The sequence below is a fragment of the Oncorhynchus tshawytscha genome, linkage group LG26 (assembly GCF_018296145.1).
Source record: "Oncorhynchus tshawytscha isolate Ot180627B linkage group LG26, Otsh_v2.0, whole genome shotgun sequence".
NCBI lineage: Eukaryota > Metazoa > Chordata > Actinopteri > Salmoniformes > Salmonidae > Oncorhynchus > Oncorhynchus tshawytscha.
This window is the reverse complement of record NC_056454.1, coordinates 11,465,851-11,482,301: the sequence shown is the minus strand read 5'-3', so window position 1 is coordinate 11,482,301 and position 16,451 is coordinate 11,465,851. Positions and strand designations below refer to the sequence as shown.

The 16,451-nt window shown below is 43.6% G+C and overlaps 1 protein-coding gene across 2 annotated transcripts in view; it reads left to right on the top strand.

Annotated features, from left to right (window-relative positions):
* The window catches only part of LOC112225162 (kalirin), a 288,186-nt gene that overhangs the window by 98,868 nt on the left and 172,867 nt on the right, over positions 1–16,451 (top strand). For both annotated transcript variants that reach the window (XM_042306448.1, XM_024388841.2), the window contains exon 3: positions 1,804–1,918. In XM_042306448.1, coding sequence (XP_042162382.1) covers positions 1,804–1,918 — 115 coding nt within the window. The remainder of the gene's footprint in view (positions 1–1,803; positions 1,919–16,451) is intronic.

Genomic DNA, 16,451 nt, shown 5'->3' with positions numbered 1-16,451 from the left:
TCTGGCTGTCAGTGTTCTTGGCAGACCTGTGCTGAGGAAATTCCCATGACAAGCATGATTAGTAGTACATGACAAGCATGTTGACATTTAACCATCGGCAAAACAACTTTCATGTGCGGGAACTTCCTATTACACTATCATCTTCATTAGTGCACAAACCAATTATGTACCAAAGACTTCTTACATTTATTTTGTTTTCTGTTTTTCTGCCGTGCGTAATATGCGGAAGGCTATGTATTGTATAACGGCGCAATCATAATTTTAATTCAGTTTGCATAGGCTCATAAGCCTATGCATATGCATAAGCTCTAATATATGCGTATGGTTGTTTTTTGAATTAATCATCACCTTAGAAAGCAGCTGTCCATTTAGTTGAATTAGGCTTTGAAACAACATCCACAACGTCCATGTTTTAAACTCAGTTTCAACCTGCTGTTGAACTTCTATTCTTCAAATTGATCATCACAGCGAGGGGAGTTTTAAAAGCACAATACTGTTTTGATGTGAATTGTGATTGCATTTGCATTGACATCAGAGGGACAATAGAGCCCTGAGTACCAGGCCATTAGGACCTGATGGTACATAGCAAGTTGTGTACACATGTCCAGAGGGCATAAAGGAGATAACCGTGACTCAACGGTCATGTAGAATTTTACTGCGGTCATGACTGCCGGTGTGGCGGTAATACAATGCAGCCAGCCGTGTGACTAAAAACGGTTTCTGACTCATCTCTCAATGAACAGGGTAACCAGGTAAAATGCTGGCAAAGAGAGCTGGCGGGGAACTGGACCTGACTGGAGCGCTGTTGTAAAAAATAAGCTAAAAGCCATGTAAAATAGAGAAAATCTCATTTAGTCTAATAAACACAAGGCTGTTAACTTAAGGCAGCCTTTGAGCTGTTGAGAATAGATATCTCATCTCTCCCTCTTTCTCGCTCTCTCTTTGTCTGTTGTTCTCCGTCTCACTCTCTCTCCCCTGGGAGATGGGACTACTCTGGCATGCATCTCACTGATGTTTTTTTCTCCCCAAAATACATCAGAGGTTTCCCCAGCAGCAGTAGAGTAATATTGTTGGCCTTATCTCTTTTGACGAGGCCCAGTGTGTGGTACACACATACACACACACAGGAGGGGGGCTTGAGGATGACAGACTGGTGGACATGTCAGAGAGTCGAGGGGAGGGAGAAGCACGGGGAAGCACTGCCATCCGTGGGGGTTGGTGCTTCTAAAAAGTGTCAACAAAGATCTGTCACCACCAAAATCCCTCCATGCCCCCCCTCTCCCTCCATGCCCTCCCTCTGGGGCGCTGCTGCTTTGCCTCCCTGCCTCCATGTCTGCCTTCCTGGTGCTGCTCACAAAGTCCCATGAGCACCGGGGATAAACAAACGTGCACTGTACTTCAACCTCAATCTGGTCATGCATCTCTCCAAACATGGGATGCGTCCCAAATGGCACAATATTCCCTGTTATAGTGCACTACTTTTGACCATGGGCTCTGGACAAAAGTAGTACAGGGAATAGGGTGCCTTTTTGGACAAATACCTACTAAATAAGAGATATGAAGACAGAGCCGTTCTACTCTCATTATGTTGTATATCATGTCATCCTGTAAATGACCTATACAGGCACTTTGAGAGAATGCTGAGAAAATGGAGGGATGTTTTTGGGCCCTGGTCAAGAGTAATGCACTACATAGAGAATAGGGTGCCATTTGGGAAGAACCCTATGTGCACTTAAAGCTCTATCTATCTCTGCCATAGGGCTTTCATAAATCAGGAGATTTCTGCTATCTGTGTTCCTACAGGAGGTCGTGATAAGAGAGGTGGCCCCATACTGACCTTCCCTGCCAGAAGCAACCATGACAGAATAAAACACGAGGAACTGCGGCGGCTGGTGACCTATCTCTCCACTGTGCCCAGGTAAGAACAGAGGATATGTGTCTGATCGAGGATCAGTTTAGCTTTTTAGGTCACAATGAATAAGATTACATGGACAGGTGGGACCTGATCCTAGATCAGCACACCTCCTACTCTGAGACGCTTGATACATGCGGGCAATACGGCCCCTGGACTACCTGACCGTGCTAATGTAAACATGGCTTAATGTATGTGGCTAGCTGGAGGAACATGCTTTATCCATGTACAGTGCCTTCAGAAAGCTTTCATAACCCTTGACTTATTCCACATTTTGTTGTGTTAGTCTGAATTCAAAATGGATTAAATACAAAAATATATACAGTACCAGTCAAAGGTTTGGACACACCTACTCATTCAAGGGTTTTTATTTATTTTTACTATTTTCTACATTGTAGAATAATAGTGAAGACATCCAAACTATGAAATAACATATGGAATCATGTACTAACCAAAAAAGTGTTAAACAAATCCAAAATAGATTTTAGATTCTTCATAGTAGCCACCCTCTGCCTCGATGGCAGCACTTCTTGGCTGCTTTTCCTTTACTCTGCGGCACAACTCATCCCAAACCATCTCAATTGAGTGAGGCCAGGTCATCTCATGCAGCATGGCATCACTTTCCTTCTTGGACAAATAGCCCTTAGACAGCCTGGAGGTGGGAACTACACATGCAGAGATCATCCATGAGGGTAGGTAGCAACACATCTGCCACACTGATCCTCAACACTGGAGCTTCACAGGAGTGCATGCTGAGTCCCCTCCTGTACTTCCTGTTCACCCACGACTGCATGGCCAGGCACGACTCTAACACCATCATTAAGTTTGCAGACGACACAACAGTGTCACCGACAACGACGAGACAGCCTATAGGGAGGAGGTCAGAGACCTGGCCGGGTGATGCCAGAATAACAATCGATTCCTCAACGTAACCAAGACTAAGGAGATGATTGTGGACTACAGGAAAAGGAGGACCGAGCACACCCCCATTCTCATCGACGGGGCTGTAGTGGAGCAGGTTGAGAGGACCCAAGTTCCTTGGTGTCCACGTCAACAACAAGCTAGAATGGTCCAAACACACCAAGACAGTCGTGAAGAGGGCATGACAAAGCCTATACCACCTCAGGAAACTAAAAAATATTTGGCATGGGTCCTCAGATTCTCAAAAGGTTCTACAGCTGGGCCTCCTGGGTGGCGCTGTGGTCTAGGGCACTGCATCACAGCGCTATCTGTGCCACCAGAGACCCTGGGTTCGCGCCCAGGCTCTGTCGCAGCCGGCCGCAACCGGGTGGTCTGGGGGGCGATGCACAATTGGCCTAGCGTCATCTGGGTTAGGGAGGGATATCCTTGTCTCATCGCGCACTAGCGACTCCTGTGGCATGCCCGGCGCAGTGCACGCTAACCATGTCGGCAGGTGCACGGTGTTTCCTCCGACACATTGGTGCGGCTGGCTTCCGGATTGGATCTGTCAATTATGCTTATTCTAGCATCTGGTCCTGAGAAATAGGCCGTTTACTTTGGGAACATTATTTTTCCAAACCTAAAAATAGTGCCCCCTAGCTTCAAGAGGTTATTAAGAAGCAGTGCGGCTTGGTTGGGTTGTGTTTCGGAGGACGCATGGCTTTCAGCCTTCGTCTCTCCCGAGCCCGTACGGTTGTCGCGATGAGACAATATAGTAACTACTAACACAAAATTGTGGAGAAAAGGGGGGTAAAATTCAAAAAAAAAAAAAAGTTTCCACAGCTGCCTGGTACGGCAATTGCTCGGCCTCTGACCACAAGAGGTACCGGAGTGCCAAGTCTCGGACAAAAAAGGCTTCTCAACAGTTTTTACCCCCAAGCCATAACGCTGCTGCTACTCTCTGCTTATCATATATGCATAGTCACTTTAACTATACATTCATGGACATACTACCTCAATTAGCCAGTGCTCCCGCACATTGGCTAACTGGGCTGTCTGCATTGTGTCCCGCCACCCACCACCTGCCAACCCCTCTTTTACGCTACTGCTACTCTCTGTTCATCATATATGCATAGTCACTTTAACCATACTACATACTACCTCAAATCAGCCTGACTAACCGGTGTTTGTATGTAGCCTATACCTGTTGTATTCGGCACACGTGAGAAATAAACTTTGATTTGATTTGAATATCCTGCGGATCTGTTACTATTTTACCCTTCTCGTCTTTTATTTTGTGAATAGCTCTAGATGCCTGTACATGTCTTAGCTGTCAGTGTACCAGCCACAATAATATACCAACCATTAGGATATGAAATCGAGGATGAGTAAACAAAAATAATGTTTTTCCTTATCAGGATTGCTACCCCTCTCGCTTTTGAATCAGAGTTAGACTGATATATCTAACCGATCCAGCCGACTTGTGACTTGGCCTGAGCGGAGTGTTTAATATGAGTTTCTTGAAGAAGCACTATGTCAGCGCCCAGTGATTTAAAATGAGAAAAAACCTTAGCTCATTTGACTCATTTTTATTTACCTTTATTTAACTAGGCAAGTCAGTTAAGAACAAATTCTTATTTTCAATGACAGCCTAGGAACAGTGGGTTAACTGCCTGTTCAGGGGCAGAACGACAGATTTGCACCTTCTCAGCTCGGGGATTTCAACTTGCAACCTTCCGGTTACTAGTCCAACACTCTAACCACTAGGCTACCCTGCCGCCCCAGCATGCCCTAAGCCATTACAGTTCCAGCTGACTATCTTTATTCCACCAGGTCTACTCTGTGCTCGGTCACTATGTGGCATTTCTTATTTTAGATTAAATTGTTGCTGTCATACAAAGCCCAAAAGAAAAACGTCCCGCCCTGTGGGAGCTTGTCACGCCGCCTGTATTAATAAATGTGAACATAAAACACAGACCTCATCCCCCCTCCACTTCCCATTACTGAGTGACTTCCCCAAACGAAGCACTCCCTGACTAACAGGCTGACCACACGCGATGCGAGCGTTGCAAAATAAATGTAGAAATCTTTGTTATTCAATTATTGCACCCACACTGCTCGTGCGCCAATGAGCGTCTGCGTTGCCAAGGGCTAAAATAGAAGTCAGTTCTATTTCTGACGCAGATCGAGTCCTGCCTCTCCCATCTCCTCATTGGTTTATAGAAGCAGGTACCCACGTGCCATCTCCTCATTTGTTATACCCACGTTGACTGAAAGACGAACGGTAAATGCACCTAATTTATGAAAGTTGCCAATCGCATTATAAAGTCAAGAGAAGAAAAAGCCTGGAAGGAGGAGAGATGACTAGAAACTATTCGGTTGACTGTTTTATGTGTGGATTAATTGTCGGGGCAGAGGACCTTGTGCATTTCAGGTGAAATAACAACTGCATGTTTATATCCCAGGACAAATTAGCTAGCAACAGCAAGCTATCCAAATAGGACAAATTAAGGACAAGTGCAAGCTAGCTAAATTGCCATACATGTTTAATGCTTTGACCTGTCCCCAAATTAATATAATTGGTTCAGAGTTGGTTTTGATATTTTAACCTGCGTGTCGTGATCGCGTTTGGTGTGGGGGGACAAGATACATTCATCCACGATGGCGCACGCGCGCAGCGGGTTTGGGTTCCGTGTAACACACAGACTTTAGGGAGTCTAGACATACAGCTTGAACTAACTCGTCATCTATAGATGCTCCGCATATAAACTAAAGTTAAATAACACTTAACTCTCACGTTAGGGGGTGAGTGGCGCTAAAACATGATAGGCCAAACAATGCTATATAAATGCCATAACATCTCACCCATCACATAATCCCAATTTCTGATCTTCTGATCGAAAAGACATAGGCAGGAAATTCAAACACATTCCTGGCCTGTATTTGGCCAATTAGCCCGTTGACACAGCCGTTCTGTATCCTCAGCCAGGGAGCTTGCTTGACAAGAACAGATCGGCCTCTTTTGGGTTGTTAAACGTGCGTGTTGATCCCTCGACTGTCACCTTAAACCGGGCTGGGAAGAGGAATCCATATCGGGTGTTGGCAGCCCTGCATTTCTTACGTCGTAACTCATCATACTCTTTCCGTTGGTCCCTCACCTCCAAAGTAATATCTGGGTAGAAAGACTCCCTGGCTCCGTTATAGTTAAGGAACTTTTGACTAGCCAGCTTGAGGATGAGATCCCTGGTCTGGGGATAGTGCAGCCGTACAATGAAAGGCCTTGGTGGCACGCCCGCTTTGTTGCCTGTGATCTGTTTGCGCGGTCGTTCAGGATGGCCGTTTTGAAGTGTTCACTCTCCGGCAATGCCGGTATCAGCTCCGAGACAAATTCAGTGGGTTTCCCTTTCTCAGTGTCCTCCTGGATCCCAAATATTCGGATATTCTGGCGTCTTGAATGCAACTCGAGCATTTCCAATTGGGCTTTCAGGGTTTTGTTGTAATTTTGAACTTTGTGCACTGTTTCTCTATGTCCTGTAGCCTTTCCTTGTGATCGACTGTCGTCTGCTGAACCTCATGCACCCTGCCCTTAGTTGCCTTCACAGTTTCAGTCAAAGTCCCAATTCTCTCCACCTTCTTGCTTAGTGAGTTTACTGAGTCACTTTGAGTAGGTTCTGTGGGGAACTCTTGGGAGCTAGCATCTTCAGCTAACCCTTCGTGGGTCGGCAATGTTGAAATTGGTTCGTTGTCTATCTTATTCAAATGATCTCTAGAGCCCCCCCCTGCAATTTCTGAGGTTGGTAACTCTAATGAACTTATCCTCTGCAGCAGAGGTAAATCTGGGTCTTGCTTTCCTGTGGCGGTCCTCATGAAAGCCAGTTTCATCATTGCTCTTGATGGTTTTTGCAACTGAAATTTTCCAGTTTGAATGACCTTCATGTCTTAAAGTAATGATGGACCGTCATTTCTCTTTGCTTTTTTAAGCTGTTCTTGCCATGATGTGGGCTTGGTCTTTTAGAGCTATCTTCTGTAAACCCCCCATCTCTTCACACCACAACTGATTGGCTCAAACATATTAAAAAGGAAAGAAATTCCACAAAGGATTTGTAACAAGGCACACCTGTTAATTGAAATGCATTCCAGGTGACTACCTCATGAAACTGGTTGAGAGAATGCCTAGAGTGTGCAAAACTGCCATCAAGGCAAAGGGTGGCTACTTTGAAGAATCTAAAATCTATTTTCATTTGTTAAACACTTGTTTGGTTACTACATGATTAAACATGTGTTATTTCATAATGTTGATGTCTTCACTATTATTCTACAATGTAGAAAACTCCAAATAAAGAAAAACTATTGAATGAGTAGGTGTATCCAAACTTTTGACTGGTACTGTACGTGTGTGTGCCTATGTGTGTGTATGCATATGTGAATATGGCATGCGTGCGTACATGGTTGTGTGTGTGTGTGTGTGTTAGGGTGCTGTCAGCCATTGATCAGGCCTGGCAGTGGGCCCTATGAAGTCAGCTTCAAAGCCTCTGTGTAGCTCTGAACAAAGACCTGCTTAATGAGAGTCTAAATGGCCAGCCAGCCCGGTTGGCTGGCCCGGAGAGCCAGTCAGAGTCCCCTCCGACTCCCCTCTAACTGACCCGCCACTATCACCAACACATGTCGAGCATGGAAATGGATACCCCAAATGGCACTCTATTCCCTATATAGTGGACTTTTTAAAACATAGACTTATGGGACCTGGTCAAAAGTAGTGCACTATGTAGGGAATTGGGTGCCATTTGGGACTTAGCCAGGAGAGGAGTATTAGAGAGTGGGGAGCGGGGGATGGCCACATGGCACACTTCTAGAGCAGTGCTGTCAACCATTAAGAAATGAGAGCCTCTCTCCTGATTCAAATCAAGAGCACTTTTGTGGTTTTGAGTTTCTCTCTCTCGGAGTAGCTTTACATCTCTCCGTCATATCCACAGGAGGTATTGGAGTGAGCTGGGTTTTTCCTTCGGTTCCCTTCTTTAAAAAAATTCCGCACATGAAATTAGACAAAACGATAGAAATGATTTGTTTGTTTTTGAATGTATTTTTTTGTTGCTTTTCAGTATTATGGTTTCATAATGAGTGGTGTGACTATGAACGTCAAGGCTTGTGTTGATACAGTAGCTCCAGATCACGATATCCCAGTGATTTGTTGCTGGTCATCAATGGTATTGATCCCCCATCCCGTACCCCAGGCATTTATTGGAATTCCCCCTCTGCATCCAGGACATTTTTATATCCTCACTATTTATAACTCTCGGATATGCATTCGCTAAGCTATTTGCTGTGATATTTTAGCAACAGTCTGTTTGTTCGGAGCTCTTTGGAATTAGCTGTGCTCTCGTGGGTCAATGAAACTACAAACTGAGACGATGATGTCATTGCCTAATCACTTCAACATGTTCCTTCAATTAAAAGGGAATTAGCAAGTCGATGGTTGCATCCCAAATGGCACCCTGTTCCCTTTATAGTGCACTACTTTTGACCCCTAAGGTCATTAAGGACACATCCCAAGTTCATGAATGCTGCTTTTCACTGAAAATCAGTGTGGCAAAGCTAAAGGCTACATATCCATTGACTTTTCAGCCTATGTGAAAATGAGTGTTTTCATGTAGCACCTAATTTATTCAACACGAAGGAGAAAGTCATCAAATCAGTAGCACTTGCCTTTCATACTAGTATGACTGTGTCATGGCTGTTTTCTGTTGTTCTTGGACCAGTGACCCATTGAGAAGAATAAATTGCAGAAAATAAAAAGGGTTTAATAGGGATGCTGTTGTTGTGGGAATTGCACGGTGCTGGTACAGATTTATTGGTTGCATCTCAAATGGCACCCTATTCCCTGCATAGTGCACTACAGTAGATATAACCAGAGTAACCTCATCCGCTAAGCTGCAGTAAGGTCTAGGGCAGTGTTTTTTTCATTTTTAAAATGTTTTATTTCACCTTCATTTAACCAGGTAGGCTAGTTGAGAACAAGTTCTCATTTGCAACTGCGACCTGGTCAAGATAAAGCATAGCAGTGTGAACAGACAACAACACAGAGTTACACATGGAGTAAACAATAAACAAGTCAATAACACGGTAGGGGAAAAAAGGAGTCTATATACATTGTGTGCAAAAGGCATGAGGAGGTAGGCAATAAATAGGCCATAGGAGCGAATAATTATGATTTGGCAGATTAACACTGGAGTGATAAATGATCAGATGAGCAGGTAGAGTGGAGGATACTGGTGTGCAAAAGAGCAGAAAAGTAAATAAATCAAAACAGTATGGGGATGAGGTAGGTAAATTGGGTGGGCTATTTACAGGGGGACTATGTACAGCTGCAGCGATTGGTTAGCTGCTCAGATAGCAGATGCTTTTTAATTTAAAAAATATATATATTTTATTTTTGCATTTTCCAATTAAGAACATTCAAAACAAAAGTGAAAAGGTATTAGACAACGATAGGACAAAGTGACAGTAACAGACGAGCGTAACAAAAAAAAATATATATAATAATTATATAAAAAAACATACAATAAGAAAAATAATAATAATGAGATATTGGATCACCTGCCGTAGGCTACATATTATTTATTACGTGTGAAACATTATGTGAGGATTATATATAGATTCAATCAATGAGATGTGGAGGGAGATTCTCCATATAGTCAATAAAAGGTTGCCAAATTCTGTAAAATGTCTTTAACTTATTCCTCAAGCAGTAAGTGATTTTCTCCAAAGGGATACAACTATTAACTTCCGATAGCCACATTGCAACTGGCAGGGAGGAATCCAATTTCCATTTCAAGGCAATACATTTCTTGGCAATCGCTAGCAATATTTCTGTTAGCTTTATAGTATGGCTTTGCCTAAGATTGGTGTTAGTAAAGTTACCCAGTAGACAGACCTCCGGGTCTAAAGGGAATGCAACCCCGTGAATTGAGGATATGGTATCGTATACCCCCTGCCAGAAACCGTGTAGTTTTGAACACTGCCAAGTGGAATGGAGGAATGTTCCTTCATCTGAGCCACATCTAAAAACATAGGGAGGAGATATCTGGGTTGAACTTGTGCAGTCTAGATGGGGTGATATAGAGCTGATGGAGGAAATTAAACTGGATCAGTCTGTATCTGGAGTTCAATGTGGATGTAACACCATCCCTGCATAGGTCACTACATAGATCCTCATCAAGATCAATACCCAGATCTTTTTCCCATCTAAGTCGGGGTTTAGCTAGCCCAGGCAGTGTTAGTGCTGACATAAGAGCATTGTATACACGGGAAATGGTCTTGAACAGTGTTTGGTCTGCGTGGCAGAGTTGTTCAATAGGTGACATCTTAGGTAGGTTCCATTGTCCCTTGAGAGTCACCCTAATAAAGTGTCGTAGTTGTAGGTAGATAAAGAAGTCCCTGTTAGACAAGTGGTATTTCTGTTTCAGCTGATCAAAAGACATAAGAACTCCCTACTCGTAACAATGTTCCAGAAGAGTGATCCCCTTATCAGACCATGGTCTAAAGTTACTATTCTGGAAAAACATAGGGATCAATCTATTGTTCCATAAAGGCGTTTTAGGGGAAAGGAATCCCCCTCGTCCGAACAGCTCATGCAGTTTACATCATGCCAGGACAGAATGTATGATTAAAGGGTTGTCTGTGATGGTTTGTATAGATTTTCTGTCCCATTTGTAAAACAATTCTGCCCCAGTGTCATCATTTACCTCAAGCTTTGCAATGTTCAACCATGAGGGAGAGGGACCATTGTCAAACCTCTGAGCCAGAAACCTAGACTGTGCAGCCCAGTAGTACATTCTAAAATTGGGCAGGTTTAAGCCCCCTTGACTGTAATCAAGGGTCAGTTTATCCAGGCCAACCCTAGGGGTTTTGCTGTGCCAGATCTGGTCAGGTTGTCGAGAGATGAAAAAAATGCTGCGGGAACAGGGATAGGGAGAGATTGAAACAGATATAGAAATCTGGGCAGGACATTCATTTTAATTACATTGATTCTACCCAGTAGAGTGAGAGGTAAGTCCATCCATTTACAAAGGTCAACCTCCACCTGTTGCAACAAACTGGCCAGATTGAGTATATAGAGGTTGTTCAGATTACCATCCACCATTATGCCCAAATATGTGAAGCCCATAGGCGACCATCTAAAAGGAAACTTGTGCTTGATGGTATGATGGTCAAAGACAGACAACGGTAAGATTTCGCTTTTATCAAAACTGACCTTATATCCAGAGAAAGAACTATAACACTGTAGTAGGATCTGCAAGTGAGAGAGGGAGTCTTCTGGTTTTGTTAGAAATAAGATAAGGTCGTCCGCAAAGAGTGATAATTTATGGGTATGGGGGCCCACCTCAAAGACATGTATGTCAGGGCACGTTCTAATAGCCTCAGCCAACGGTTCGATGGCGAGGGGAAAGAGGTGGGGGCTAATTGGGAAACCTTGTCTGTTCCCCCTATAAAGAGGGAAAGAGGAGGAAGTAATCCCATTGGTAGCAATCCTAGCTTTAGGAGATTTGTAGAGTGATTTTATCAAATTTACAAACACGGTACCTAAACCGAACTTTTCCAAGACGCGAAAGAGGTATGGCCATTCAACCCTATCAAAGGCCTTTTCAGCGTCGAGGGAGACTGCGACACTAGGTATTTTGTTTTTGTTAGCAAGGTGAATTATATCAAAGAACCTTCTGAGATTATTGGAAGACAATCTATTAATTATGAAGCCAGTCTGATCTGGGTTGACCAACAGGGGAAGACATGACTCCAGTCTCTTAGAAAGCATCTTGGTGACCAGTTAACAATCTGTGTTAAGGAGAGAGATTGGTCTATAGGAGGCGCACTTTAGCGGGTTTTTCCCTTTCTTGTGGATTACAGTAATCACTGCTTGAGAGAAGGACTCTGGAAAGCAGTTGTCTTCTCTGGCTTTTTTAAGTACCTCCATAAGGTAGGGGACCAACAGCTCCCTAAATTCTTTATGGAACTCTGGAGGGAAGCCATCCTCCCCAGGAGATTTATTAGAAGGTAAGGATTTAATGGCCTCCAACAATTCAGGAACTGAGAAGTGTTCACTCAGGCGCTCGCTGTCTTCCCCTGACAGGCATGGGAGGTTGACTGAGGAGAGAAAGGAGTCGATCTCTGATAGATCATCGCTTGATTGGGAAGTGTAGAGGTCTTCATAGTATTTCTTAAAAGTATCATTCATTTCAGTAGGGTTGAAAGATATCTCATTAGTAAGAGTTTCTATGGCATTAATTGTCCTCTTACTTTCCTCTGCTTTCAGTTGCCATGCCAATACTTTGTGAGCTTTCTCTCCAAGCTCTTAATAACGCTGTTTTGATTTAGTGATGGCCCTCTCAGCTTGATATGTGTTCAGAATATTATATTTAAATTTTTTATTTACCAAAAGCATGTATAGATCTTTAGTCGGGCCTCTTTGGTAGGTTTTCTCTAGCTCGGAGATTTCAGATTCAAGGGCACTCAGTTCTGCACCGTGTTTTCTCTTCAGCCCTTTAGTATAGGAAATAATCTGTCCCCTCAGATAGGCCTTCAATGTGTCCCAAAGAATGAAGCTGTCAGGAGCAGAGGGTTTGTTTGTCAAAGTAAAAATATTGATCTGCTCTTTGATGAATGCACAAAATTCAGGTTGCTTTAGGAGTGTAGAATTTAGTCTCCATCTATATGCTCCATTTACCTTGGTAGGAATGGAGATTGATAATACCAGAGGAGAATGGTCACTAAGCAATCTGGGGAGATACTCGACATCTAACACTCTATGAAACAGTTGTGTCGAAAGTAAAAAGTTATCTATGCGTGTGTGTGTCTTGTGTGGGTGTGAATAAAAAGAGTAGTCCCTATCCTGTGGGTGCAACTGTCTCCAGATGTCTAGTAAATTGAGATTTTTCATGAATGACATGGTGAGCTTGCCAGCTTTGGTAAGAAGTGAGGGTTTATCAGAAGACCTATCAAGAACTGTATCTAAGCAAAAATTAAAATCTCCTCCAACCAGTAGCCATCCTGGTGGTGCTTGAGCAACCTGAAGGAAGACATTCTGAATAAACATATGGTCATCAAAGTTAGGAGCATAAATATTCAATAGGGTCCAAGACTCTGAAAACATATGCCCCTGCACCAAAACAAACCTGCCAGAGGGATCAGAGATGGTGTTGTTAACGCAGAAGGGGATGTGTCTACTTATCAAAATTGCAGTTCCTCTTGCTTTGGAGTTAAAAGAGGACGCAAAAACTTGTCCTACTCATTCCCTCTTCAATTTCTTGTGTTCACTGGCTGTAGGATGTGTTTCTTGTAAAAACACAATGTCAGCCTTTAATTTCTTCAGGTATGTATAGACTCTTTTCCTTTTAATCGGGCTGTTAAGACCTTTTACGTTGAATGTGACATATTTTAGTGGATTAAGCATAGGTTGCGTTTCAAATATGTAACTGAATATAAATCTATCATATGCAGATAATTAGGAAATGTTTCAACTTTGGTTTGAGCACAAAAGTGACCTGTGTCACCTTCTTCAGGAAGGAAACAATAAACATAGAAAAAAATAATAAAATCCCACCCACCCCGATTGTCAGACTAAAACAACAACCAAACATGAATACACTTGTAGAGATACGTTGCTGCTCGCTTTCCATCTGGCTCTTACTAGCTAAAGCTTGGCGTAAACTAAAACCTGCGAGCTCTCTAAATTGAAAACAAACGTTGTGAATAGATATTTATGGCTGAATATTTACTGCCCACGGTAAGGGATGCTTGAGTCTCTTTTCGAAAGATTAACATAAATGAGGGGGAAAGCAGTGGGCCTAAGCTCACTTATTGCTTCGCCCAGTAGATATGGACTAAACCAAAATATACTCTCCTGTAAATGTAATAGAACTCACCCCGGAAAGATACGGTTAGTTGAAAATGAACAAATCAATTATAGTGACCGGGAGATACCAGCAGTTCAATCCGGATAAGAGAAAACAAACAAACTGCATTTTATCCCCCAGAGAGACCGTCCTGGCTCAGACGTTGCTCAGTTCTTTGAGAAAAGTGTGCACTTCTCCCGGTGTGTTGAAGAGATGGCTTCGGCCTTTGTACTGAACTTTCATCCGCGCAGGGTGGATGAGGTAGCCGGTGATGTTCTTCTCCTTCAGTGCTTTGGTGGCAGGTCTGAACTGCTTGCTACGTCTGGCGAGATCCGCGCTCATATCTGGGAAAAGGCTGACCCTCTTGCCATCGATGGTGATGTCCCCTTTGGCTCTTGCGAGTTGCAGTATCTTCTCTCTGTCTTGGAAACGGAGGAACCTGATCAGGACGGCTCGTGGGGGCTCATCTGGCCGGGGTTTCGGCGCTGATGTTCTGTGGGCGCGTTCGATTTCCAGCGGCTTGGTGAAGTTGATTATGCCTAGGACCTCTGGGATCCATTGAGTGAAGAAACGGACCAGGTCACGGCCCTCACTGTCCTCTTTCAATCCCACCACATGGATATTACTACGTCTACTCTGGTTCTCTATCTGATCTACCTTGTTTTTGAGGTAGGCATTGTCCTTTTGCAGTTGTATCAAGACCTGGTCATGTCTAGCGATGGTATCGTCAACTGTGCCAATGCGCAACTCTGCCTCAGTCATCCTCAAAAGGAGATCATTCATGGAGGATTTCAGGTCGTCAATGGAAGAATGGAGTTCAGCCGATTTCTTATCAATTTTCAGAGAAAGACCTCTGTTACCATCCTGAATTTCCCGGAGGAGAGTAGCCAGCATGTCGGCAGGCTCGCAAGAGGCTGCTGAGAGCAACAGTCTGGAACTGTCGTCTGAGTTATGAGGGCTAATGCTATTCTTGCTAGCTGTAGCGTTATCGTTATCTTGGGAATCAACAATGTTTTGGTCATCCTTCTTGCCTCTCAGTCGTAGGTCCATGGCTCTTTGGGAAGGTAAGTACTTGACAATTTATCAGCCAATGTTAGAATATTGTTTCAACGTTGTTATTTAGGTAAAAATAGAATAACTTTGAAGAGCTCGGTTTGTCAACGTCTGCTCAGCTCCGCAGCATCACGTGCTCCCCCCAGATAGCAGATGTTTAAAGTTGGTGAGGGAAATAAAAGGCTCCAACTTTAGCAATTTTTGCAATTCGTTCCAGTCACAGGCAGCAGAGAGCTGGAAGGAAAGGCGGCCGAATGAGGTGTTGGCTTTGGGGATGATCAGTGAGATATACAGTGGGGCAAAAAAGTATTTAGTCAGCCACCAATTGTGCAAGTTCTCCCACTTAAAAAGATGAGAGACGCCTGTAATTTTCATCATCATCAGGTACACTTCAACTATGACAGACAAAATGAGAAAAAAAATCTAGAAAATCACATTGTAGGATTTTTAATTTATTTATTTGCAAATTATAGTGGAAAATAAGTATTTGGTCACCTACAAACAAGCAAGATTTCTGGCTCTCACAGACCTGTAACTTCTTCTTTAAGAGGCTCCTCTGTCCTCCACTCGTTTCCTGTATTAATGGCAACTGTTTCAACTTGTTATCAGTATAAAAGACACCTGTCTACAACCTCAAACAGTCACACTCCAAACTCCACTATGGCCAAGACCAAAGGTCAAAGGACACCAGAAACAAAATTGTAGACCTGCACCAGGCTGGGAAGACTGAATCTGCAATAGGTAAGCAGCTTGGTTTGAAGAAATTAACTGTGGGAACAATTATTAGGAAATGGAAGACATACAAGACCACTGATAATCTCCCTCGATCTGGGGCTCCACGCAAGATCTCACCCCGTGGGGTCAAAATGATCACAAGAACGATGAGCAAAAATCCCAGAACCACACGGGGGGACCTAGTGAATGACCTGCAGAGAGCTGGGACCAAAGTGACAAAGCCTACCATCAGTAACACACTACGCCGCCAGGGACTCAAATCCTGCAGTGCCAGACGTGTCCCCCTGCTTAAGCCAGTACATGTCCAGGCCCGTCTGAAGTTTGCTAGAGAGCATTTGGATGATCCAGAAGAAGATTGGGAGAATGTCATATGGTCAGATGAAACCAAAATAGAACTTTTTGGTAAAAACTCAACTCGTCGTGTTTGGAGGGCATAGAATGCTGAGTTGCATCCAAAGAACACCATACCTACTGTGAAGAATGGGGGTGGAAACATCATGCTTTGGGGCTGTTTTTCTGTAAAGGAAAGAATGAAACGGGCCATGTATCGTGAGATTTTGAGGGAAAACCTCCTTCCATCAGCAAGGGCATTGAAGATGAAACGTGGATGGGTCTTTCAGCATGACAATGATCCCAAACACACCGCCCGGGCAACGAAGGAGTGGCTTCGTAAGAAGCATTTCAAGGTCCTGGAGTTGCCTAGCCAGTCTCCAGATCTCAACCCCATAGAAAATCTTTGGAGGGAGTTGAAAGTCAGTGTTGCCCAGCAACAGCCCCAAAACATCACTGCTCTAGAGGAGATCTGCATGGAGGAATGGGCCAAAATACCAGCAACAGTGTGTGAAAACCTTGTGAAGACTTACAGAAAACGTTTGACCTCTGTCATTGCCACCAAAGGGTATATAACAAAGTTTTGATATAAACTTTTGTTATTCACCAAATACTTATTTTCCACCATAATTTGC